The following is a 26,972-nucleotide window of genomic DNA, read 5'->3' on the forward strand; positions in this document are numbered from 1 at the left end:
GGGGGTGTTCGCTGAAACCGGGCCGAGCTCTGTCGTTGTCCGCCTGGCTCGGGCCCTCTGGTAGCAGAGCGGCCGCGGGCTGTCTGGGGAAGGCGGGGTAGGGGCTCTGTCGGTGCCGCCGCTCCCGGTGGCACCTGCCCGGGCGCTGCGGAGGGCCCAGAGCTGCGCCGTTATTCCCGGCCTTCTTAACGGGGGTGGTGGGGGGGCCGTGACAGGCGTCCCTGCCGGCTGTGCCGACGGAGAGGCCCACGCCGGTACCGCGGGTGAGTTTTACACCCCGTCCCCTCAGGGTTCCGTGCTGTAAACAGTCCCAGCTGCCGGGGGTGGAGCCGCTGCCGCTCGGTGCGTCCCTCGCTCCCACCGGCGCCGCTTTTCCCCGGTCACCCGCTTTATTTGTCGCCTTTTTTCTTCTCCTTAATCCCCCCCGGGCCGGGGGCAGGTGAAGGGCTGGGGCGGGTGGTCTCGGCCGGGGCGGCTTCTGTGAAAAACGACGGCGATATAATTAACGTTTTTGTTCAGGGCCGGCCAGCCCCGGGGGGGGGGAGGATGTTGTGGGGGGAAACTTACTCAAAACCAGGAGATTTTATAACTAAGCGATGTAGCAATTTCGTAGCAGTCAGTAGAGCGTTTAAAAGCAGGAACAATGGTGCTTTTTGCCTGGTTATGTAAAGCGTCACCACAGATTAGGGAGAGTCTTGGGTTTTTTCCATCTTCTGCCCAAATCCCTGAAGCCAAAATTACAGAGAGAGAGAGAGAGAACACTGTTTTATTACCGGGGAGCTTGTTGACATATTTAAGTTTCGTTTATGATTACTACCGTTGTTAGGGACACTCAAGATGAAATAATTATTGTCGTGCCCACCTAGCTGAACATCAGAACACAAAAATTATAAAGTATTTTTGGCATATTTTAGCTCAGCTTTCCCCACACCCCCCCTTACCCTGTTTGCCCCTAGTGAAATATTTGGTAAGCTACTTATATACTTAAATATTAGTAAGATGCACTTCTAAAATTTAAGGTGTTTTGCAAAATAGCCATAGGAACCATCATGCTGTGTTGGAACAGGGATGGTATTTCTCTGATAACTGTTCATCCCAAGTGCTTTAGAATGGCATAGTAAGAATATGTTATTTTGAAAAGTGTAAAGAAAAGTATGGTTTGGTGTTTTGTTTCTTTTTAAAGAGTGTACAAAAACATATGACAAACTATTGCCAATAGGGAGCTTCCCTTGCAATCCCTAATAATTAGGTATATGTTTGCACTCTGATACATGAAGTGGTTTATCTCCTGTTGGAAAACTCTCAATTAGAGTTGCATAGTTTCTGGTAAAAATTGTTGATTCACTTTTATGAATGCCAGCAAGCTTTTGGTAAAGATTCACAGGCATTGTTGTGTGACAGTATCTTTCCCTTTGGTTTTATATTGTCTCCCCATAAAATAGCTGGCATATAAATTTTAAAGTATTATCATTTGTTTAAAACTTTTGGACTTAGCAGAGTAAAAATTTACATGGAATTCCATGAGCTTTTATGTGCTAGTGCTTAAAGAAACGTTCTTTTTTTTGTTTCTGTACTTCAAGACAAAAACTGAACATCAGGAGGGGCAGCAAAGATTTTCAATAAATAATTTTTTAGGGTTTTTTCTTAACTGGAATATATTTATGTATCTTCAAATAGAAATCTGCTAACAACGCTTAATATTTGTAAGACACACTGTTGGTAGAGGAAACTGAAAACATTTTTATGCAAAGATTTTATGTGTGATTTCTTGATGTTGTATTACTACTGTGACTTTAGAAGTCATTGCCTAGGATTTAGAAAATGCACTGGTAAGTAACAGGGAGAAATACTCACGTCCGTTACTAAACCACTTTTTTTTTTTCTCCTTTTTTCAGGTGAGTTAGTGGATGGCTGAAAGTTGGCTTGACCACTGAGTTGCTGAAATGTTTTGCTGCTTGAGAGCCGTGAGAAGGTATGGCATGTTGCTGATCTAATTTACCTCTGGGGTATGTTTAAGTGTTTGCTTATGATTTGCATATATGTAGAACTGGTTTTATATTTTGTTTAATGGTTATTTCTTTGGCTTTCTCATCTTTACAGCTCAAAGCTTTCAACAGAGCATCCACAGTTGAAAATCCCCTAAAGCCATATGCCTGTCCTCAAGTGAGACATTAAAAAAGCTCTCAATAAAACAAGGGTTTTAAAATAGCTTAATTATGAGAAAGTGGTAGTCTGAATCTGAATATGATATCCAATATATTACTGCATTATTGAGTTATTAAAGCTCAGTGTTTCAAAATGACAGAACATATCTGTAATAATGAGCTTAATTCAACAAAGCTTTTCAGTGCCAGTGCTATAAGCCAAAAAGTTAAACTTCAGAGACGTGAAGAAAAAGTAAAAAGAAAGCTGAAGGGAATTATTTAATCAATAAACTAAACCAGTCCTAGAGTACAGTTGCAGAATGTGTTCTTGTAGAGATTGAGTTTCATATCTTTCATGAAGTGAAGACGGCTGTCCTCAAAGTTATGACCTTGATTTTAACACGAAGCCTTTCTTTGCTCTTCAGATCTGAGTGAAGCTCTTGGAACAATCTTTGCTCCTTGTGAGCAAAGCCACATTTTGAGTGGCTTGCATTTTCTCTCTCTAAATTCATTTTAATTCATTTATTTTGTCACTTCCCTTGAAGGATGCCTCAGAGTTCTGTCTTTCACCTTCAGTGAATGAATTCTTCCTTCCGTCACGCAGACTAATTTTGGCCCTTGAGCGTTTCTCTTTTAAGCAAGTTCAAAATAGATTTTTGGCTGGAATCCTGAGCCTTCCTACTAGCATGACAGTGTTGTTTAGATACAAAACAAGGGAACTAAAGTTAACCATACTTGGCCATTTTTCTGGTAGAATACCAGATGGAAGTTTTTGATTAATAAACTTGGAACTATGATTAATAGTTTCCAGGTATGTTGGAACTTTTTTTCATAACTGTTGGAAGCAGCTTGCCATGTAGCTCGAGTGTGGATGAGGGAAATGGTGTACGAATAAGGTAAAGAGAGAACTGAGCTCCTTACTTCCTCCTAGCAGCTGGGTCTAGGAGGATGTGGGTTTCTTGCATGGCTCCTAGTCAAAACTGCCATCAGACAGGTAGCTAATTAATTTCCTTTTTTTTTTTTTTTCCTTTATTGGAAAGAATTTTTTCCTTTTTACCATTTGGGTCTGTTTGCTAAAAAAAAAAAAAAGAAAATTTCTGCTGCTTTTTTTCTCAGCAAGACAATTATTTTGGTGTTTCCTGGATCCAAAATGGTAAAGCATATGACCAAGTGGACTTTTGTCTAGTGTGCTTGACTTCCTTTCTTGCCAGGTCAGGTAAAGGGTTTTTTTCCTGCATCACTGAGCAGCCCTGGCCCTTGTCATTGTCCCTTGTCATTGAGAGCTTTTGCTCTCCATAAAAGCATGATATTGCTGTGGTACCTCACCATCTCCTGCTATTTTGAGTAGGATCATGGGCTGTAGTGATGACTGGTCTTAGACCCTTTCTGAGATGCAACCAACAAGGGAGTAGGAGTGTTTGCCAGTAATTCATTTTATTTGTTTTTTAATCTTCTATTTAATCCACGCACATGAAAGTTGCTTTTAGTCATAATGGTTTGACATTTCATCGGTCATCTTACATTACAGGTTTTCAATTCCACTTTTCTATAAAAATTTCTCTTGTTTTCAGCGTGCTGACTTTTAAGACCTACTAATTAAATATTTGCCTACCTATTAGGCAAAAGACATTAGCTTTAACTGCTTTTATGTTTCTAATTGAAGAGCTGGAAAGGTTGACAGAAAAAAGGTAAAGTAAGGGTCATTGCATCTGCTTGACAACTCAACTGTTGTCATTTACTCTGCCATTTGCCAAAATGAAAAATACTGCTTATTGTGTAAGCACAAATGTGGGGGTTTTATTTTTTTTTTTAATTAATGAAAGCAGTCAGGAAATAGTCTCACATGTTTCTGTGCCCAGGATGATTATTTGGTCTGATGCTGAACAAATAGCTCTTTGTAAAACAGTCTTGCTTACTGTTATTAATGAAGTTAATAGTTTTATGTGAATTGGAAGCAGCTTTGCCTCCAGTCTGCCATGTATTGTCCTATTTAGGGCTTGCAGTTTGAATGATACCGTGAGAGGTGAAACAGCATTGCATTGCGTAACAGAGCAAAATCCCTACCCTTCCAAGTTGCAAACGAAAATGAACATTAACCACAGAGAAAATGGTTAGCCCATTGAAGTTGTTAGCCTGTGAAATCAGCTGAAGGAGAAATCTATCACTAAGTACTTACCAATTCACATTTTCATGCTGCTTTTATATATACTGTCTCTTGGTAATTAGCTTGCAAACTTGAGTATCAACTTTTAGCTATAGCAGGAACTTTTGGTGGTCTTTAATTCAGAACTTGTTTTTCTTTCCATTTCAGTCTTCTGTTACACAAGTGTGCTCGTTGCAGAAATGTTGTCTGATTTATGCATAATTGGAGGTATTCAATCTTTTGTACTTTCTGAACTTCCTAGAACTTCTTCAACTTTTCCTTCTGTTCTTAGGTGAAACAATCTTCCTTTCTTACCACTGAAATTTTTTAGTCCTTATTTTCTTCTATTTCAGTGAAGATCAAAGGTCAACAAGTACTGGCTTTTTATTTCATGTCCTCTATAGAAGAGTATGTTTGGGAAAGTAGATTATTTTTTTTTTTTCCATGGACACAAGTATGTGGACCTCAAACTAATGCAGAACTTCTCCTGATTGAGTTGTGATTATTATTCCTGGGTAAAATTTAATATTCTTTTAGCACTGATTGAAAAATACTGAGTTTTGCTTTTTGACTTGGAGGTTTAAAAGTATGTAAGAGTTGGCTTTTAAGAGCAGCTTCAGCAGTAGCTACAAAAATGCTGCTAAAGCCAGTCTTCATCATTTGAACTGCTTGACTGGGGAATTTTTATTTGAGCCTGCTTTGAGAAAGTAGAGGGAAAAGTTATTGTACTTATTTACATGTCTTTAATCAGCTGTTGGCATCCACCATCTCTCGAACCTGTTGGATTTGTTCTGTATGAATACAGCTTTGTTAGTCCCAAGGAGAAGAATTCAGACTTCTAATACCAGTTTAAAATTATTATACTGGCAACTCTGAATGTCTAGTCCATTCTGTTACATTCTAATGTAATTTATATCGGTTTATCACTTGATTGGTTGCATCATACGTAACCATTTTATTACTTTACTAGGTTATGTCTGGAGAAGATACTGCTACAGTGCATTCTTCAGTCAAGAACTTTGTCAGGAGCTGATGCCATCAATGCTCTCAGACCTTTCTATTTTGCTGTGCATCCAGACTTCTTTGGCCAGCATCCCAAAGAGAGGGTAAAAATCATTTAGTATGCTTTCTTTGTACATGTATCATATGTCAAGGATGGAAATTTTCTAGTTTTTCTGCTGTCAAGGAAACAAAAGTACTGTTAGAATTTAATATGTTTGTTACCAGAGAACAGAAAGATGCCCTTTTTTTTTGTTTTTAGCAAGGATGGATCCCTTAAACACCCATTACTTATGTCAGATTTTCTGTTTAATTGTTATAAAGACACTACTGAATTCTTCCAGTCTTAATTTATAATACATATTACTTGCACAGCATTTCAAAATGATAAAGCATTATACTTGAATCAATGGATTTCTTTAAGCTTGAAAGCCTTAAAAGTGCTATTTTGGAATGTACAAGTATGTACATCATACAGTTTATTCATGCAAGATAATTATTCTTTTATGCTGAGAATATGAACTATATCACTACTTGTTAAGAGCAGCTGGCAGTTTGTAAAAATTCTGCATGTAAGATTTAAATGGTTTAGAAAAAAAAAGGGTTAAATTCTTCATATGTAATAATGGTTTTGTTTACTTTTCTTTAAACAGGAAGTAAACGAAAACTCTCTGAAGAGGTTAAATGGCTACTTGGAGAATCTACAGAAACCGGGATTTCGCTCCTTTAAGCCAACTCAGCTTACTTTTTATGTTAGAGAAAGAGAGCCAAACTCTTCTAATGTTCAAGAATCCTTCAGTGCTTCAGGTGCTTTTATATCATGCAGAATGTATCTTCCTGTATTTAAATTCTTTTAGACTGTTACTTAACCTTGTGCAGTCATAGTTTTTCAACTGAATAGAATCCTGTCAAACCATGAAAATATGTATTAGATGAGACAGCTAGGACCATCCCAAGTAATCAAACATCTTAAGCTTTAAAAATCATTGAAGGAATGAGAAATAACGAAGTTGAGGTCAAGTTACAGTATGGCGAAGTAAAAAAAACATAGGTTGATGTAAATTATATTTTTTTTCTGCTTCTGATACCATTGTCATGTTCAACTGGAACAGTTGGGTCCTTGTTTTCATTGCAGATACTGTGTAGTACACAGTGTTAGGCTGCTTGTAGGATCAGTAGGAACTTACTCTGTAAGCAGAAGTTGTATAATACCTGAAGCTTTGATTTACCACATGGTCTCTTAGCTTTGAGACTACAGGAAAATATCACCAGGTTTGGAATAATGATTTTAATTTTATTCTATGTACCAATATGCCTTCTCGAACACGTGAGTCTTGTGTTCTGTATCCTGCTAGTCAAAACTTTTGGGCAAATTTTGAGGGACCCTAGTGCTAGAAAACAAAATCGTACTGTTTTTCAAGGAAATAGTAGTGTTATGTCCAATCTTACTTAAAGTTCAACGTAGCAGTTGAACTGACAGCTGCGTTCCACTTTTGAATCTAATATTTGCTTGCTTTCTAATGGGGCAGTTAGGCCCAATAGCTAAGTGATGGGACTTTATTTTAGCCAGTGTGCAAGTGTGATGTTTTGTTCTGAAGCTTCCATTCATAGCCTAGGGAGCTACAATGTGAATCGTGTAGAGATGTTGGACAAAACTGCCACTGCTAAAGCAAAAGCATCCTTTTTTGGGTTATGCTGTATGTGTGGCTAGGTTTCCAATTTATCCAATGGTTCAGGCAGTTAAAACAGCTCTATTTATATTTTTGGATGCATAACAGTTTTAAGGTTAAACTGCACATGAATTTTGTAGCGAATATTGAAATAATAATGTATTTTTTAACTATGTATGCCTCGTTCAGATTCTTGTAAGAGATAAATATGAATGCATTTAAAATAATTTTAGTTAAATAATACTAATTTTGTGGGATTGTATTTTATAGGGTTTCGAGCAGTCAGTTTTACACTACATACTAGGGATCTCCTGAGCACAGTATTAGATATTCTCAACTCCTGCAGTTTATCTACGGAGCATATTCAAAGTTTGAATGTGAACGCTCAGCCCCACAAGGAAGCAAAAAGCACGCTGAACAGACCTATCAAATGGGATAAGACTTATTATTCATTCACTGGATTCAAGGATCCTGAGGAGGAGCTAGAACAAGCCCAGAGAGTGGAAACAACTTTAATGTACGTAAGGCTTTTATTTAACTGATAGTTTGTAACCTAAATTGGTCGTATTCTAATGTTGATGTGTTTTAAAGGCAATCAATAGATGTTCTGAACAATACAAAACTTCATTGTCCATCAGGTAGTTCTGTCATGCCTCTTGAAATTCAAGAGAGTTCAAATGAGCTCCAGGGATAATTGTAGTGCCAGCTAAGCCAAGACATTCTTGTCTCTTTGCCCAGCATTCATGTTTGGTCAATCTAGTTTTGGTTAATCTAGTTTTTCAGTTTTGTCTAATACTGGTGGCGATTCAGAAGAAGGCAGAGGTTCCACTTGCTCCAAATAGTTCCTTACCCCTTACAGGACTTATGTAACACAAAACCATAAGGCTGTTAACTTTATTGTTAGTATTTCATTATCATATTCTGTCGGGGGGTGGGGAGATAATACATAAAACCTAAGGTTGCAGTGGTTTAATTTGTCAGATATCTTAGTGTTGTGCTTCTGATCTGTTGTTCAGCATGCCCATCTTAATACTTAAATTGAACTAATTACAAATAGTCAACTTGCTTTAAATGCAGTATGTTGTGTATTGGAAGTTGGTTGTTTATAAGTTTTGTACATGCTCATTTTGGGGAAGGATGAAAAATACTGCCTTGACAAACTTTTGGTAACAAGGAGACTTGGGTGTCATTTGAAATAAATGCAGAACCGTGGTGGTAGTATCTTCAGAGCAAAAAATACCCCTCATCCTGCCTAGCACCTCACAAATAAAACTGCTATAATATATGTTACTGTAGAATACTTAACTGAGATTTAACATACTAGAGAATATTTTTACTGATTTACACACATTTACGAGAAATACCACAAACAGTTACATATTAACAGTCTGGTTTTAATAGCTAGCCATTTGGCATTGGGCCTCTCTTTTTGCTTCTGAGTTTGAATTTTTTCACTTGCAATATAGTATGAGAATGGAAGTATTTGTTTGTAAAACTAAGTGTATCAAAATAAGTTTATGCTATGAACAAAGGCTAAATCTTAGAGTAGCCTTTTTTCTAGAAATAGAATGATGAAATAGAATGATTGATTTATTGCAAGTTTTAGTTGTACTCCATGAGTCGTGTTTGCCTGGTTGTGATTATTGACAAAAGAACTGTAAAACCTTGACCCGTTTAATGTGTTCATCCCAGCTCTGATGCCTCTTGAAATTCAAGAGAGTTCAAATGAGCTCCAGGGATAATTGTAGTGCCAGCTAAGCCAAGACATTCTTGTCTCTTTGCCCAGCATTCATGTTTGGTCAATCTAGTTTTGGTTAATCTAGTTTTTCAGTTTTGTCTAATACTGGTGGCGATTCAGAAGAAGGCAGAGGTTCCACTTGCTCCAAATAGTTCCTTACCCCTTACAGGACTTATGTAACACAAAACCATAAGGCTGTTAACTTTATTGTTAGTATTTCATTATCATATTCTGTCGGGGGGTGGGGAGATAATACATAAAACCTAAGGTTGCAGTGGTTTAATTTGTCAGATATCTTAGTGTTGTGCTTCTGATCTGTTGTTCAGCATGCCCATCTTAATACTTAAATTGAACTAATTACAAATAGTCAACTTGCTTTAAATGCAGTATGTTGTGTATTGGAAGTTGGTTGTTTATAAGTTTTGTACATGCTCATTTTGGGGAAGGATGAAAAATACTGCCTTGACAAACTTTTGGTAACAAGGAGACTTGGGTGTCATTTGAAATAAATGCAGAACCGTGGTGGTAGTATCTTCAGAGCAAAAAATACCCCTCATCCTGCCTAGCACCTCACAAATAAAACTGCTATAATATATGTTACTGTAGAATACTTAACTGAGATTTAACATACTAGAGAATATTTTTACTGATTTACACACATTTACGAGAAATACCACAAACAGTTACATATTAACAGTCTGGTTTTAATAGCTAGCCATTTGGCATTGGGCCTCTCTTTTTGCTTCTGAGTTTGAATTTTTTCACTTGCAATACAGTATGAGAATGGAAGTATTTGTTTGTAAAACTAAGTGTATCAAAATAAGTTTATGCTATGAACAAAGGCTAAATCTTAGAGTAGCCTTTTTTCTAGAAATAGAATGATGAAATAGAATGATTGATTTATTGCAAGTTTTAGTTGTACTCCATGAGTCGTGTTTGCCTGGTTGTGATTATTGACAAAAGAACTGTAAAACCTTGACCCGTTTAATGTGTTCATCCCAGCTCTGTCAGTTACCTAATATGGCCCTTTAGTAACACCTCTCTTATTTGGTAGTCTATTATGATACTTTTTTCCTCCTCCTCTTTCAGATCCTGGCTAGATGATAATGAAGCAAGTGCAGTAAAAAAGCTGAAAAAGAGTTTGCCACTTAGAAAAGAACTAGAACGTTTAAAATTTGAACTGTCTCACCAACTCCAGCTCTCAGATATCAGGTAATAAATTAGGTCAGTTGGACTCGCATTAAGACAGTCAAAGCAGAGAAGTGTTGTGCAATATTATGCTATGAGCTTTAAAGGCTTGTTACAAAACATCTCTATTTCATGTATGTAGAAGTGTTATTGCACTGAGTAAGATTTTTCCAAAAGAATTCTACTGGGACAGAAGGTCCCTGTTACAATCTGCTCAAAAAGACCTAGTAATTGTAACTAAAAGCATAGGCTCCATTTAAGGCAAGCACATAAGCACTTGAAATACGACCTGTGCATATGCATTAGTTGGTTTTGCTGGATAAAATCACTCTTCCTGAATTCAAGTGAATATCTACAAATGTGGCTAGATTGGCAGTGAAATGCACTTTGCACGTGGTGCATATTGACATCCTGTGAAGGCTTAATAAAAATGTTGTTCTTTCTAGTCTCTTGGTTCCCACACTCCAGAGGAGAAGGATATTTGTTTGCTTGAAAGGGCTGAGTACAGTTTGTGACCTTGATTCTTCAGAATGTTTTTCAGAAAATAATGTGTGTTCCTTTTTTAAGTTTTGTCCCTTCAAATGAGGATGTTCTGAAGTAGGATATTCAGAATGGGAAAGTGGCAGTGAGCGTATTCAACAGGGGGAAAATAAACTTTGGGGAATTATTTCAGGGGCTAGTCTGTTAAATTCTCCTTTTAACCATGAAAGAAAGAGCTGGAGCTTCTGATATCATGCTTTTGTTCCTTTCCCCCTGTAAAAGACCCTGGCTTCCTTTAAGCTGAAGCCAGTTTTTGTGAACAGTTTCTAATCCTCTGGAACTGTGCTGTGGTGAGTTGTTTTTATTTAAGTTTCTGAAACAGTCTTCAGAATTAAATGCGTAGGTTTGGTTTTATTCATGGTTTATATTTCATTTTCTTATAGTCAGTGCTTTTAAAATGCACCAAAACTGTTGTGTTCCTTGAAGAGTTATTAACCTTCTGAGAATTGTATTACCATAATTCAGAAAAGAGTGTCACGACACTGACAGTCTCAATAGGAAACTAATACTTGTCATCCTGCAGCCTAATGCTAGTGTTCAGAGGCTTGCAAAATAACGAGGTTGTTGGCTTTATTTAGATTTCCCTAAATGAGATGGTGTGGGTTGACCCCAGCCAGCAGCTAAGCACCCACACAGCTGCTTGCTCGTACACCCCCAGCAGGATGGGAGGAAGAGAATATGGAAAGAAAAAGCAAGAAAACTTGTGTATCGAGGTAGAAGTTTAACAGGTGAAGTGAAGCCAAGCTGTGCGTTCAAGCAAAGCAAGGGAGGAATGCATTCATTGCTCCCTGTCAGCAGGAAGATGTTTAGCTGCTTCTGGAAAGCAGGACCTCAGCATATGTAATAGTTGCTTGGGAAGACAAATGGCATAATCATCAACAAATGGCATTCCTCATCCTCTCCCTGAGCATTTATTGCTGAGCACAAGGTCATATGGTCTGGAATATTCCTTTGGTCAATTGTCATCACCCATCCTGGCTGTGTCCCATCCCAGCTTCTTGCCCACCCCAGCCTACTCACTGGTGAGGGCAGAGTAGGGGGGAAAAAAAGAGAAAACCTGGACACTGTGCCAGCACTGCACAGCCCATAGATTGATCTGTTATCAGTACTGTTTTACTAAAAAATCCAAGACACAGGGATGCTACAAAGAAAATTAACTCCATCCCAGCCAAACTGGTACAATAAGGGAATGGTAATTTCCCATTATGAGACAATTTTATATCAGCCAGAAATTTGTAAAAGACTGTAATTTTTCAATACACTGGGACAACTTTACAATTTAAATGCTTTTTGAAATGTAATTAATAGCTTGTCTGATCTGTCTGTGACGAAAGAGATGTCAAAACTATGTATATTAAAGTCATCACTGTAATACCTGGTTCCTCTATGGTTTAACATATATTAATATAGATACAGAAATTATTCCACTGTGAAATATGATTATGTATATACAGCAGCTTACCATGGGAATCATAGCAATGTTTTGGGGGGGGGGGGGGGGGGAAAAAAACATTTGCTCCTCTGGACAAACATGACGCAGCGTACAAACAAACTGCGTGCCACATGAACCAGATGCTGGGCTGTCTGTTGCTAGTTACTTGTGAACCCCCTTCTTATTGGGGGAGAGACTTGCAAGTTCTGTTCTGTCTACCAGGTTTTGTATTTATTTTTCCTATATCTGGTTTTATTCAATTTCGCTTACTATTTTTTTATTTTATGTCTTTAAATCTGGTTTTATTCCTTTTTTTTTTTTTGGCTGTCACTTTAGCAGATTGTGAAATTTTATTTAGGCCTTTGTGTTAAAATAGCATATGACACGGACAGCTTTTCAGTAGGTTTTTGCTTTTATTACTGTTGATGAAGTGTTATTTTGTTCGAGTTGTTGAGTTCTGTTTTGTTTGTTTGTTTTTTAATAATGCTGAGAATGAAATGCTTTCCATTGTATTTTTATTTAGGTGGCAGAGAAGCTGGGGTATTGCTCACCGCTGTAGCCAACTACACAGTCTAGGTCGCTTAGTCCAACAGAGACCTGAAGTATTAAAGAATGTTAAAGGTATTTCTGTTGCTTGTCTCATATATCCTAATATAGTATTGATTCAAAGATGAGCGTGAGTCTTCTGTGACAAGGCACCTCTAGTGCTTCTCAAGAATGCTTTTGATAACTGCAAAAAAAAAAAAAATACAACCTGCCAGGCTTACTGAAAAGCTTGTGAGAACTTACATTTTAAGCTACTGAGTATTTTTTAAAGTGACCTTTCCTTACAGTGTATTCACTACACTCAGCTTCTATTTTACTTAAAAAATGCAACCTGAGTGAGTTGAAGGCACTAGACTTAGTACTAACAATGAAAGTAAAAAAATCCAGGCTGAATCTCTGAAAGGGTGGAGGTAGCAATAGGTTGTTACCCATGGTAGATCCAAGACAAAAATGCTAGTAGCTCTCTAAAGAGCCAATATAAGGAGGATTTAAAATAATACCTTTAAAATCATATTGTTTTATACATGTGCCATAAAATACCTATGTTGAGGTCAGTGTCTTCTCAGGAAAAACTAAAATATTCTGTAAACCTGACCTGCTATTCTTGTACAGCTGTTTGACCTGTGGCAGTAGCTGTTTGCTCTAATTGTAACTCCACATTTTATGCCTGTCTGCAGATACTCAGTTTTGAGTGGCTTTCATTTGAGGGTTCACCTAATCCTTTGTCAAAAGACAGAGTGGATAGGACAATAAGTAGTAGTTTTAAATTGTATCAAGTTTCAAATTGGTTTCTTTACCTAAGCATGCTAAGGATTTAAAGTACTAGAGAAGTCTGTCTTGTGAATGTGTTGTAGTCTCCATCTTTGAAAATCTTTAATAATATACTGGACAAATGCCTGTCAGTAATTATATAGGTAAAGTTGATTTTGCCTTGGGGTACGAGGATGGACTAGATGCCTTAAAGTCAGTGTTGCTCTTTTTTGGGGATTTTGGAAAACTGATTTCTGAGAGCAGGAGCATCTAAGCTTTGTCTTGTAGATGAATAGATGCCACTGAAGTCTTTCGTGGAAGCTTATTTTGATAAATAATTGTGCTTTTACCCTAAAGAATTCTTGAGAATCTTTGTACTTCACTTTAAATAAAAAAAAACAAACCTGCACTCAGACTAAAAACTGATTTGTCCTCCCAGAAAATAAGCCTAGTATTATGCCTTTATGTTGTCTCTATTATTTCTTAAAAATGTGAAAGTGCTTCTCACAGTATTCCACTCGTTTATTGCTCGTATATTGCAGAGAGTTCTGTGGGAACACTGTTGAATGGCTGTGTTAATAGTTCTTTGACCCTCTTACCTTCTTGACCTATGCTTTAGGCATATATAGCATATATTTCCTACTGTATATACATGATTTATACAGATTCTTTGAACATGCTGTCTGCTGAGATTTTTCTCTTATTTTAAAAGTAAGCTTTGTAAGAAAAAAGACTAGGTAACTAAAAATATATCAAGTTTAAAGAAGAAGGCAAATGCTAAGTAAGGTTTGTATGAAAAAAATTCTTGAGCTGGAGTTTTTAAGAATCACTCTTTTAAATTTTGAGAATAGCAAAAGCACCTGCGTGTGTGTGTTTGTGCTGCAGGAAATGTGTTGCTTGTGACATGTTGGTAGTACATTTAAGCCTTAAATAATTGTGTCAATAATTGCAATAACCCAAATTAGTAAAGAGCTGTGTTCAATCTTCAGGGCGCACAGTGGTATTTACAGACCGTTCGGGTATGAGTGCAGCAGGCCACATAATGCTGGGGACCATGGATGTTCATCATCACTGGACCAAAGTAAGAAGACTTCAAAGTAAATGATAATGCCTCTTGTTAGGACATCTGTTTTTCAACTATAACCAAAGTATTAATTGGTGCAGATAACTGATGAGTAGTTTAAAGCAAACATCTAGCTGCTGTGTGTAGCATAACTGTGAATATTGCATTCTAAATTTAATCCTGTGGTATGCTAATAACAATCTTTGTCCGATTATTACTGCTGCTTTCACTAACAAATCAGTCCTAGGCCTGATTAGATGTAAAGAAAACCAGTTATGCAGTGTTGTAGTCGATGCAATGGGCACTGGAACAACATGTCGTTATCCATAAAGAGCTTGTTCCCATGAAGAATTTAGGAATTTTAGTTAGATTTTTTGTAAAAACAAGACTAACCAACTGTGTCACTCCATTCTTTTAGGCAGATAAGGTGGATGTTGCAGAAATTTATTTTTAGGGACTATGCAAATTCTGCTGCTGCTTGTGTAAAGTCCAGAGCTGACAAGCTTTCTGACACTGTAAATGATAAAGTATTATATGCAAAGCCACAAATAAAATATGTAGCGATATCAGCATGTCACTTAAGGAAATTTTCTTTAATCTTGCTCACTGAAATATTATTGATAATTCTATCAAACATATTTCTTTTTAAAGGAGGTAATTGGTGGAATTTCACAGTTGAAAATTTCACCCAGCTGGAATATCAGAACATTCGATTTCTGTGTTCCAGTCAATGAATAATATGAAAATTTAGCACTCAGTCAAAAGCTTTCTTGGGTGTTAGTTTAAATTTTTACCTATATATGTTTCACTGGAAGGAAAAAACCAAAACAAAACGTGGTTTGTTAATGTGAATGGTTTGTTAATGTGAATGATTTACAACAAATTTAAACTGAGAAACTAAAATTTAATGCAAAACTTTCTACTCTGGGATTTGCAAGTGTTGGCAGTCATTGGAATAAAAGTAGTCTTCTGATTAATACTAAAAAAACCCCTCTCTTCCTTGAAAAGAGAAATGCTTCATCATTAGGACTTTAGTGAGGGGTTTTCTGAAGAGGTCATATATCTGCACCAAGGTACTGTGCAGATGGGACAGAATGTAGAGTTGGTTGTGTTTGGTTTGGAAGACAGAGGAGAGGTATGTATTTGAACCTCAAATCTAGGGCTTTTTATTTTAAAATGCAATGAAGATCATGTTAAGTGATACACAGAAAAGTCAGTTAAAATCTTTGTGAGGTTGGTTTTTGGAGAGGACTTCTTGTCCAATTCTTAACCAATTTTAGAAAGCAGTCTTAAGTTCCAGTACTTTTGTTATTAATTATTAGAAAAAGGAAGCCAGTCAGTCTGTAGAATGCTTGGTCAGTGGCACAGTATTTAGAGGATTTTTGCAGTTTTTTTCTCTATAACAAATGAAAACCCCGAGGTAAAGCTGCTCTGATTCTACTACTGTCTTGGATTTCTAAAGTGATTAGTCTGAAATTACTTGTTCTAGCAGCAGTATGTTTTTTGTATGGAGAACTGTGTTCTAGTAATAACTGGGTAGATGGTAAATAGCGACTATTACTACAGATTTTCCTTTTTCACTTGTTGCCCTGTGCCAGCCTTCTCCCTATCACGCCTTCTATGTCTCAGCTTGCAACTCTGATTACTTCTTAACTTTTTTTGGTATAGGTTTTAGAAGGTAGAGGTCTGGTACTGTCCTCCTTTCTCCTCTTGCTTCAAATTTAAGATGAGCTTGGTTATCACCCAAATCATTGGAAAGAAAAGGTTCCAGCAACAAAGACTCTTTCCTTTTTTGAGAATTGTTATAAATTAGGCTGGTAAAATCACTTTTGTATGTGGAATAGCTCTACCACTATAACTGGTGATAAACATTTTATGTAGGCCTCAGGTTATGTTTTTTATCTGTATATATAGATAAAGCACATCCATCAATCTTGTTATGACCTTTTGGTGCTTTTTATAGTATAAATAGTGACAATGCTTACGATCTTACCATATCTTGCCCCAAAATATATATACTTGATACTTCTGATTTTTTGTATCTTTGATTATTATTTTACCCTTGGGTTTCACATTTGCATTGTTAAGTGTCCCTTACAGTTTCTTCTTATTTTTTTCCTTTTCTTAAAATAAATGTATATGCTTTGTAACATAGCAAATGTTTGTGTGTGTACACAGATTTTTGAGAGACTGCCAAATTATTATAAACTTCAAAAAAGGCTGCTGCTGTTGGAAGATCGCATAAGCCAGCTTCTGGGAGGCATACAAGTAATATATATTGAAGAACTGCAACCCCTGTTGACTTTAGAAGAGTACTATGAGACTCTGGACTCTTTCTATAATAAATTACGTGACAGTAGACTACCTTTTCATCCTCGCAGTCTGCGAGGCTTGCAAATGATTCTGGAAAGGTAGGTTCTTGCAGGAAAGGTTTCTTGCTTTTGCAGCTTTTAGTCTTTCTTTTTTTTTTGTAACTGATTATTTTTCTCAATAAAAAAAGCTAATATAATCTCAAATTTTCATTATGTCAAAGTCTTTTTGTTTCTGAAGGTTTTAATTGCCTTTATGGGTTAAGGAGGAGTCAGATTAAAGAAAAAACTGCTTATTTCATTCAAGTTAGAATTAAAGTTCTGTGTGTCATAGTGTTGTGCAGGGTTAAATCAGAGGTTTTATATTGTTAGGTCAACACTCAGCTGTGTATGATAGTGTTACTGTTCATATTTTTTGAGTGTTGTCAACAGTTTCTTTTGAATGTAATTTTAAAACATGTTTAAAAATTTATGTATGATGTGTCTGCATTCTCATGAACCACACTTGATTAGCTTTTTACTGCTTATTCTGATTGTGTTTGATTTATAGTCTTAAGATTATCTTAATTCTGAAAGTAATTAATGTAAATACTTGTGTAAAAGAAAAATAATAATGATACCTTGTTTTTTAATTCCATCATGTTTCATTAGTGACAGATATGCACCAAGCTTACATGAATTTGGGCACTTTACGATCCCAACAGTCTGTGATCCAGCAACCCTTCAATGGTTTATTTTTGCCAAAGCGCAGGAAGCAAGAGAAAATCTGAAAAGAAAGGAAGAGTAAGTGTTTATGTGACTAGATGCATTTAGCTCATGAAAGTCCTTGTGTGTCATATGTTTTATTTGGAGGAGGAGAACTTTAGAGAATGTATTCATGCTCTTTTGGTGGAGAAAACTTCTGTTTATAAAACAGAGCTTCGCCTATCAGCTTTACTAAGTTAAAAATTTCATCCTCCAGTGAACAGAAACAGTTGTACTTTATTCAGAAATAAAAGATCTTTGCTTACAAGACAAAATTATGTAATTTTTTTACAATTACTTCCCTGAAGGAGAGGTGGTTTTTTTTTTTAAGGAAGAGACCTTTTTATTGAATAAGAAAAGCAACAAATTTCTATTAATGTCACTAACGTTATGACAAGAAAACAGCAAAATCTAAACTAAAAATAACTGACACTGGCTAGAGAATTAGTATTTCTAGTTGTTTGTTAGTTAGGTGAGGAAAAGATTAGTTAGCACCCAGCAAGGGGAAGAAAAAAAATTGGGGTAGAATGGTGAGAGAAATAGCTCCTTGGTACACTTTCACAGATGTGAGGGAGATGAGAGAGATGACAACATTGAGTCATAGTACCATGCTTAATATTAAGCCTGTGACTTGTAATATCAATCAGAATTGTCAGTTTTATTCTTGACACCTTGTTCATTTCTTTGAGGATTAAGAGCATGAAGTAGAGATACTGGTTTTATTTTGAATAAAATACTGTGATAAGTAACTGGGTATTACTTTTAGACATTATGACTGCAGGTCTATTTTTCTGCTTTGGAAAGCTTTTAATGAATGGTTGAAACGTCACACTGTCATGAGTGTATGTATGCATGGTGCATAGAGCCAGATATTTTTCAGTGAAGATTATTTTAGGCATGAGTCTTACTGAAGGCTTTATGGTTTTAGCTCTCTTAAGATCTGATTACTTGGGAGGATATATTTTGGAGATGGATTTCTGGAAAACATGGAGTTTTTCCATAACCCTAATCTAGCTTTGAAGTTAAGTTCCCTTTGTCATACAGTAACTGCTGAATAGCCCTCTATGTAGCTGTGCATATGTGACAGCTGGGGAAGTGTTGTCCGTAGAGGCTGGGAGGGATGTCATAGCAAACGCATGTGTTTGCATCTGGGTAACTCGCTCTCCAAAAAGCCTCACACTACCCCACAAGATGAAGACATTAATCCATAAAAACTGTTGTCTTTAGGCTAGCAGTGACACAACTGTGGGACTCGCTTCAGCATATAAGGAGCTGTGTTGTAGGAGTCTAAGACCCAACCTAAATATCCCTTCTTTGCTGTTGTGTGTTGGATGATTGCTGCTTTGTATACAATAGTAAAACACAGCTATACTGGGTCGTACTGAAGGTCTGTCCCTAGCATCTGTTAGCTTGAGGAAAGACTGTATGAATGGGGCAAAAAATGCAGTAGGTTTTTTTCACTCTGTGCTCCTTCCCAGTTTCTGACTGCACTTGAGAAAATGCTTGAAGCTGGAAACATTCTCTCATGTTAAGAGGGTTCAATAAATCTTCTTTTTTCTGCTCTAATTGTCTAATTTTGAGCCAATTTGCCCTTTATGGCTCCAGAATTCATGGCAGTGAATTGCAGTTAAATTACATATAGCATGTGTATATGAAGGAGGGGAGAGGTGTTCATTGTTTTATAGACTCACAACCTGATGGTTTCATTTGGCATTCTCTTGTTCTTGTGCTATAGGAAATACAAAACAGTCATTCTATATTTATCACCTCTACTTTTTATGTGGGTATGTCATATTTCCCCTTAGTTGTCTTTTTTCTTGGAGGTGAAAACCCTTCTTTTTTACTTAATGCTTCCTTGGACATAACCCATTCTGTACTTCTGATTTTCCCTAGCCTCCTGTGGTTGTTAAAGGGGCCCCTGAGATAAAGGAAAATATTTTGAAAAATACTGAGTTTACTTTGCACAAGCAGATGAATGTTTTACATCCAGTAAATAGCAGGGCGTAGCTGGAATTCTGTATGACCTGATGCACTGGAGAGTTCAAACGCTGCTGCTCTAGAAAAATGTTTTATCTGTGTGGATAACGTCAGTATCTAGTAATGCAGGATTTAGTATGAATCTAGTTCTCCCTCCTTTGCTTCTTGTAAAGTATCAGGTTTGTATTGTGGTAGAGGTATAAACCTCCTTGTGGAAGTGACTAAAAATAAACCTGGAGTTCTGACTACGTGCAGCTATCTTTATATCCCTCAGGGGAGCCTGAGACTTCATAGAACAGGAAAGCTTGGTGCTCAGGTATTGGAGACGGTGTGCAGGAGGGTGGTGTGGATACCAGTTTAAGCTGGACTGTTGTAGAGTGATCCAAGTGTCCCAGCAGAGTGTAGTGCCATGTAAGTACATGGAGATCCCAAACTGAGCTCTGGAGAGTGATGTTGAGCATCTTCAGTAGCAATTTCATGTGAGTCAAGTGGCATGCACACAGCTACTGGTGCTTAGCCTGGGCAGACTCACATCCCAGTGGCTCTGCAAATGTGCTGCTGCTTTGTAGCTACTCTCAGGAAGTTGGGTTGGAATTGTGGAGCCTCTTAGCCCAGGGTCTGTGTCACAGGATAGTGATGGTCCTGTTTCTGTAACATAGCTGTATACTTCTTCCAGAGCTGGCTAGGTTAATGTGACACAGTGCCCGAGCTGGTAGGTCTTGCTGAGCGTGAACTGTCTCTGCATCAGATGATCCACAGTTCCAGTGGCTCGTAATTAATTTTGCACATTAACTTTGTTTCTGAGTAGCTTGAGTTTGCCATGTTGTGTCTTACCATTCTTTGCCCAAGGTGAATGGAAAAAATCATCTGCAGGTTATGAATTCAATATTCTATATACTTACTGCAGTTAGTAAGTTATTAGCACATTCAATATGCATCAGGTGGTTGTACCTGTCATCCGTTGTTTTTGCTGACATGCAGAGTAGTGGTCTTAATTAAGAAGACAGAGTAGTTACTAACATGATTTTATTCTTAAAGCTTACATGATTTTATTCTTTAAGCTTACACTTTTAAGGTTGTTTAAGTACTTCCATCCCGTACATTGAAAATGGAGCCTCATAGGATTTTTATTTTGGTATTTTTCCCCATTACCTGGTAAGCAAAAACAATTTCATGGTGCAGATTTTCAAATGTGACTCTGTAGGTATGCTGTGGCCCATAATCATGGAAGCATATTCAGTCTTGCCTCTGAGTCAGACATGGGTATCAACCTGCACAAAAAGCTCAGCTGTACATGAAGTGACGCCTTTGTTTACATACGTATAACCTACAAATATACTTATTTCCAGGGCTTTTTTTAAGAGGTTAAGTTCTAATTTTGTCACTGTGTGTTGTCTTCATTTGCTAGGATGATGATTACAGAAAAAGAGCTAATCGATACCTCCACTGAAAGGTTTTCTTTGGATCGGCTGTACAAGGAGCCCAGTGTTTCCAGTGCACAGATGATAGATTGTTGTAAGCGGCTGCTGGAAGAATCGTTGCCCTACCTACAAGGCATGCACCTTTGCATTTCACACTTCTACTCTGTGCTGCAGGATGGAGACCTGTGTATACCTTGGAACTGGAAAAACTGAGGACGTGACTGATAATTAGATGAATTGTTTATTTTCTGTAAGAGGCTATAAATATGAATGTTTTTAAGAGTAAATTATTTAAATCTGTATTTTGATATCGATATTCAACCCGCAGATTTTCTTCTAACTGCTGCTCAAAAAGGATTGGAGTCCTGGAAAATTTGCACAGTGCACAGTATTGCCGGTTCTGCGAAAGACACCTGTACATTCTCCGTACTACTGTAGGAGTCCCAGTGTATGGTAGCAGTTGTGAAACCGTGTTTTTGTAGTGAGTTATGAAAATACATTAAATTACAAGTCTGCAAAAATGTGCATGTGTATTTTTAATATACACAAATACTGCCAGGTAGATCTTCTTGATTAGTGTACTACTGAAAACAAACACTATATGTTATCTTAAGGGATTCACTGAATGCAGAAGTTGAGTACGTAAGTTATCTGGTGGCAATATTGGCATTTCATACTGCTACCTGGTACTGAATTAAAAAAAAAAAAAGACAAAGTTAAAAACATCACAGTATTTCTACTTTGCAGAAGAAAGCGGTACATTAACTTGGTCTCTACAGTGGATTTTCATATGCTGGTCCAATGTTGTTGCCTTAGAATTTCAGAATATGCCAGTTGTACTGTCTGCAGTAACTCAAAGGAGACGTCATTCTCTTTGTTTTCCAGTATTTGCTCTGTAAATACAGACAATCCTCTTTACTTACACAATAACAGGTTGCAAATCCCGTTCACAACACTTAGAACCTGAGTAGTTTCATGTGACGTCAAAGGAAGCATTGATTTGTGTGGGTTTGTCTGCAAGGCTAAGTACTTCTCAGTGAAAGCAAAGAGTTTGCAGTAAGGCAAACACATGGATCTTTACTTGCACTTACATTCACACTTCAGTTCTTTTTTTTTTTTAAGGAATTATGTCAGCACTTTTTCATTGTAATACATGCCAAGGTGCATTTTGTATTTGGGTTACTACTTAGCAAAATATCCTTTGAGAAGAACCAACTACTTCATGTTTCTGGACTTGAATTCACCTATAACAACTGCCAAAAAAAATAATTGTCAAATGGTTACTTGTATTTATATTTGTAGGGAAATTGTTGAGTTCTCTGTTTTCCTCTGTTGAAAGACTAAGTGTCAAGTTGTTTATTATGTTGACAAACTTTAAACAAAACCCCCCACTGGTCTTAAACATGTCCTTTTTGAAACGTTGATACAGAATGGTGACTTTCTCAGGCCTTTAATTCAGCCAAATCATTAGCAATTCCTGTGTAGGTTCTAAAGATCAGTTGATCGTTTCTTGTGAGTAGTTAACTTCTGTGGCATGTGACTTCTCCTCGCTCCATCTAGCACTGACCGTACTGTCCGTGTCCCACTTGTGCTAAGCAAGTCCCACAGATGTTCCCTGTAACAGCTCTTTGAAAGTAAGGTGTCTTCAGGAATAGAAGGCGAGTATTGTGATTTCTTTTTTTCTTGTTTGAATTGAATGACCCCTTACAGGTCTTCAGGCCAGAAGCAGCTGCCCAGTTTGACTGTAGAGGAGATAAAGTCTGCAGGAAGGCGAGTAGGCTCCATCAAGAGCCTGATGTGATCACAAGGACTGATGCTAATGTCACAGGAAGCAGTGACTAGACCTAGGGACCTTCTCTTTGCAGCACAGAGAAGACTAGGACTGGCTGAAGGAGGAGAGGTAAACTGTAAAGGGCCTACATGAAATAGAGCATGGGGTTTCAACAAGCAAAAAGGGGCAGTGAGGACCCCGATCTGGAGTGGGGATAGGAGTAGGCAAGGGTGGGCAAGAGGGAACAGGAGCAAGTTTAGATGTGGGAGCAGTGAAAATAGTTGCTATTAGGCACTTCCAGACTGGGATAGATCTGAAGAGTCTCCTTCTAATGGGGACATGTCCAAAATCCTCTAGCAACGTGTTAGCCCTTAAAGGGTGGTGTGGTGTCCTCTCTTGTGACAGTTACATCTAGGCTGGGGTCTTGGGTCTGTGCAATAATGCAAAGAGTTCTAGTCCTGCTGCTCTCCCCACCAGAAAGGTGGTCAGATTGGGTGCCATGTCGGTGGGTCCTTCCCTTTTCTGTTAAGCTTTGGGGTTTTCTTTCCTGAGTTCCAAAGGAGTTGCACATCAGAAATTGAGCAATATAAAAATGAAGGTTGCATGTAGTTCAGTAATTCAGTACGGTAAAGTCTGGGTCTTAATAGAGTTATTTTGCAGTTTGCTCTCTGTAAATTGGTTTTACTGCAGAATGGTTGAGTTGACTTTTCAAAAATACTGGCCCCCCGACATTTTTTTAGCATATTTAGAAAAGCAGTGGAAAAAACAAATGGATAAACTTAACGTGCATGTTATAGGTATTTATTTTGACAAGTCTGACTTAATTCAAACAGTCCTGAAAGTAACAAGAGAATTGTCCATTTAGGTAGCTGTGGATGAGTTAAATCTGTCAATTATATTTTGCTTTTCAACATTTTAATGAGGTGGGGGAAAAAATGGTTTAGAACTCTGAAAGCCTTATATCACAAGAGCAGGGTGGAAACAGAAGAATTTTAAAATTTTGTCTGTTTTTAAACTGAGCAGAACACCTCAAATTCTGCTCAACAGACTGTGCTATCAGCTCATTGTGGGTCTAGATTTGAATTAATATTAACATCTAGTATGGTTTAATCAGTACAGAAATCTTGCTTGCTCTGTGGCCAACAACCCAAAACATGCTCAGTGTGAAGTTTCAAAAAGTGTTCTCTTTAGAAACAAATCCTGATATTAAATTGGGTGGAGTTGATGTCTTGCCATTTTAATCATGCTTGTTTGGCTTAGATTTGAGTTTAGAAATTTGCAATAAACATTTGAAAGAAAAGTAAGAATCTCTACCGGTGATCAAAGGCTTGAGACACGTGCTGGTCGTCCGTCATGAGTCAATAAACCGTGATGCCGAGATTGTGTCATTCAGCCTCTGAGAATGGTTTAGTATTTTAGTGCAGCTGCCAGAAAGAAATTTAATGCTAGATTCGATGCTAGAATAAAAGAGATGGGGACTGAAGACAAAGTTTATCACCTTAATGAGTTATTTTGGTGCTGTTCAATGCTGTGGCCTCGAGACGTGCACGTTGGCAAACGGCAATTACCATTTTGTCAGGTGTCGGCGTAACATTTTACAGTATGGGTTCTGTATGAATTCTAGTGCTACGGGCTTCTGCCTGTGTTTTAACAGCTTGATACGTGATTTTTATTTGTAGAGCTGTATATGAAAATTGTATGAAGCCATGTGAAGTAGTGCCCATTTTGTCGCTGTTCTTTTGGCTGTTAACTGCTGTGATACAGTCTCGGGGACAAAGAGGCTGGTATTCATGTTTCATAAGACATTCAAAAAAATTGATAATGACTCTTGAGAAAGACTTAAAAAAGGAAAATCTTCCAGAAGATTAGAGAAGATGTATCAAAACATATCCAAAATTCATCAGAACTTTTCTTGGGGAATGTAAATATCACCTAGTTTGTGTACATTATGGCTAAAATAATTTTTAAAAAAAAAAGGAAATTGAAATTTTAAAGCTTACTAGTTTAAATTTGTAATACTGAGATTATAGTATTGGTCTCTGTGATTCTTTGGACATATGCATGTATTCTATTAGTAGTACCTGTATCCAATAATGAGACTTTCCTAATATTTCTTTATAAGCTTGGTGGTCTATGGATTTGGGCAGGGCAGTTTCCTAGAAAAAAGAGTCATGTAGGTGAGAGAGAAAAAGTAGCTGTAAATACAGTAAAAATGTTATTTTTAAATTGAACTTTTTAAACTATGTGCCTAAAGGCATGGAAAAATGTTTAGCTATCTCGCCTGGAAAAACTACAGTATATACTGAAGTAGCAGAAAAAATAGTCATGTTTCGCATTTTGTCCTTTGCAACTACATATTCCTTACACGGTTGCTTAAACACTGAATAATTTAGTACTTCATTTTTGCTAAATCCTCTGATGGGTTGCTATATGTCTAAGTAGCCAGACTGATTGATTATGATCTCAGTGACGTCTTTAAAAAAAAAAGCTTTTGAGGATATTTTATTTAGCAGAGCTGAAATTTAATATTTTCTTGCCAGCTTTTACATTCTGAAAGTGTCTTTTTTGTGGTCTTCTATTTCCATAGCTTTTGGCTATTGTGTGGTTCTGTATTTCAGCAAGGTTAAATATTTTTTGACCCTTTTGCGTTTCCCAACATGTTTACCAAAATAGCATCGGTTTAAATTGGCCCCATCTCTGTTATGGACCGTGGACTGTGCCAACTACAAGCCCCCCAAATGTGCCTTAAACTGAGCTGCCAACCCCTTGCAAACTCCTCTTGGATTTTAGCAGGCAATAAGGTTTCAGAAAAGTGAGAGTGACAAAGTTTGTCCAAAGGTAACAGCTGCAATGACAACATGAAATTATGTTTGACATTGAGATTAGATAAAAGAACAGGGTTATAATTTTCTTCTTAATTTACTTCCAATGTCCCTACCTAGCCACTCAGAGAGGACAAAAGGCAAGTTGATGTAACTTAAGATAACAGTTAGCTTTAATTTCTTTTTGATTATTTCTCTTTAATCATCTGCTTTGCCACTTGATTTTTATGTGTTGTTGGGGCACAGTTGAGCAGGCAGCTAATGCCTGTGGTAGCTGTGTGCACCCTCTGTCTGTAATAGGATATTCTGGGACCATTTACTAAAAGCAGGAATCGGATGAGAACCTGATGTCCTCCCTCACCACCGCTCTGTGATCTGGCGGCCACAGTTCAAGATCAAGGCGTTTCCTTGATGGAGCTTTGTCCAACCCACACGTTATTTGACCCATCGGTTTGTCATGCTCCTGGGAACCTCTTGTTCAGGGTTGGTTTTCTTAATGGGATGTTTCAAGTTCATTAAGTCAGTGGGTCATAGTTGAAGGCTGAGGTTTTGAATCCTGCGTGTGTTATAATCCAAGGGCCTGGGTGAGTCCCGTTTTCAGCTTGCATTGATTTCAGATGGTCCATTGGGCTACAGTGGTAATGTCTACTCAGTCACACAATGCTCAAAAAAAATGCAAATATCTCAATTTCACACTTAATTAAAAGTTGCTAGAAAGTACTTAAGAAGGAGCACTGCAGCTAGCTTTAATTAGATTACTCGTATAGATCTGCATTGTACAGAGTCTGCATGATGTGAGGCTCACCCTGCCGGCAGGGATCTGCAAAGGTGATGTTGGCTTGGAGAAACAGAGCTGCTCAGGGTGAGTCTTCATCAGAACTGCCTGTGCAGCCCCAGGGGAGAGCAGCTTCTCTGGTGGGGTGGTCTGAAGAGGGGGGGGGGAAAAAAAAAAAAAAAAAAAATTGCAAAAAAAACCCAACAAACAAAAAAAACCCAACCAAACCAAAACCTACACAAACAAACAAAAAACTCCACAAAAACAAGACTGAGGAGTGGCCTTTCTGAAATTGCTAGCCGCTTTTGAAGCAGCATTGAGAGCGTAACAGCTCGTGGTGTTGGGAGCCAACTCTGTTGTGGTGTTTCACATTTCAAATAAGGGAAGATTCCTGGAGGAGGATGCTGCTGTCTTCAAAATGGACAATCCCTCTAGCCAGGTGATATTTAAACATAGGGCCATTGGTGTATTGCATGATCAGATACGCATTCCTCTCTGTTTAATCTTTGAGCTTGGGAGACCTTTCTCCAAAGGTCACAAAGCATTAATCTAAATGTGACTAACCAGCTCACAAAGGTTTTGGGAACAGGGAATCTTGTCTCGGTCAGTACTTGCGTGATGCCTGGAATAGCTGTGTCTCTTGCACTCTGTATTGCCACCAAAAAAATCAAATTAATGAATTAGAATTTAAAAGCCTGTATAGTTGCAAATGTTTTTTCACTGTTTGGATCTCTGCTGTCCTGATATGACAGACTTTGGAGGAAAAACAAGCTGTGCTGTAAATTGGGTGAGGTACATGCATTCTGGTTTTAGCTAGAAATCTGTGCTGAAGCCCTAGATTCCCTATCTCAATTTTAAGATGTTGAAAAGTGGGTGGGACAAAAGGCCCTGCAGGTCTGAACCCCTCTTGGCCAAGATCAGGACTTTAAATACAAATATA

General features: G+C 37.6%; 1 protein-coding gene across 3 annotated transcripts; it reads left to right on the forward strand.

Moving 5' to 3' along the window:
* The first annotated feature begins 1,881 nt into the window (after positions 1-1,881).
* Positions 1,882-21,185, forward strand: TCAIM (T cell activation inhibitor, mitochondrial). Of its 3 annotated transcripts, none has more exons than XM_014937848.1 (10): positions 1,882-1,972; positions 5,258-5,393; positions 5,940-6,093; positions 7,227-7,473; positions 9,784-9,906; positions 12,378-12,475; positions 14,140-14,231; positions 16,392-16,624; positions 17,174-17,305; positions 20,652-21,185. In XM_014937848.1, the coding sequence occupies exons 1-10, from the start codon at positions 1,944-1,946 to the stop codon at positions 20,875-20,877; spliced, it is 1,470 nt and encodes a 489-aa protein (XP_014793334.1). In that variant the 5' UTR covers positions 1,882-1,943; the 3' UTR covers positions 20,878-21,185. The 3 variants fall into 3 exon arrangements, with proteins under 3 accessions (XP_014793334.1, XP_014793336.1, XP_014793335.1); XM_014937849.1 differs by lacking the exon at positions 1,882-1,972 and adding an exon at positions 4,487-4,515; XM_014937850.1 differs by lacking the exon at positions 9,784-9,906.
* The last annotated feature ends 5,787 nt before the right edge of the window (positions 21,186-26,972 follow it).

Source organism: Calidris pugnax, unplaced genomic scaffold (genome assembly GCF_001431845.1).
Source record: "Calidris pugnax isolate Ruff unplaced genomic scaffold, ASM143184v1 scaffold11, whole genome shotgun sequence".
Lineage (NCBI taxonomy): Eukaryota > Metazoa > Chordata > Aves > Charadriiformes > Scolopacidae > Calidris > Calidris pugnax.

Excerpts from the sequence above, each read along its gene's own strand:
- TCAIM (XM_014937848.1), top strand. The coding sequence starts at position 1,944 with ATGTTTTGCTGCTTGAGAGCCGTGAGAAG. Across the intron at positions 6,094-7,226 it reads AGAATCCTTCAGTGCTTCAG|GGTTTCGAGCAGTCAGTTTT; the intron begins GTGCTTTTATAT and ends TGTATTTTATAG. Across the intron at positions 9,907-12,377 it reads CTCCAGCTCTCAGATATCAG|GTGGCAGAGAAGCTGGGGTA; the intron begins GTAATAAATTAG and ends ATTTTTATTTAG.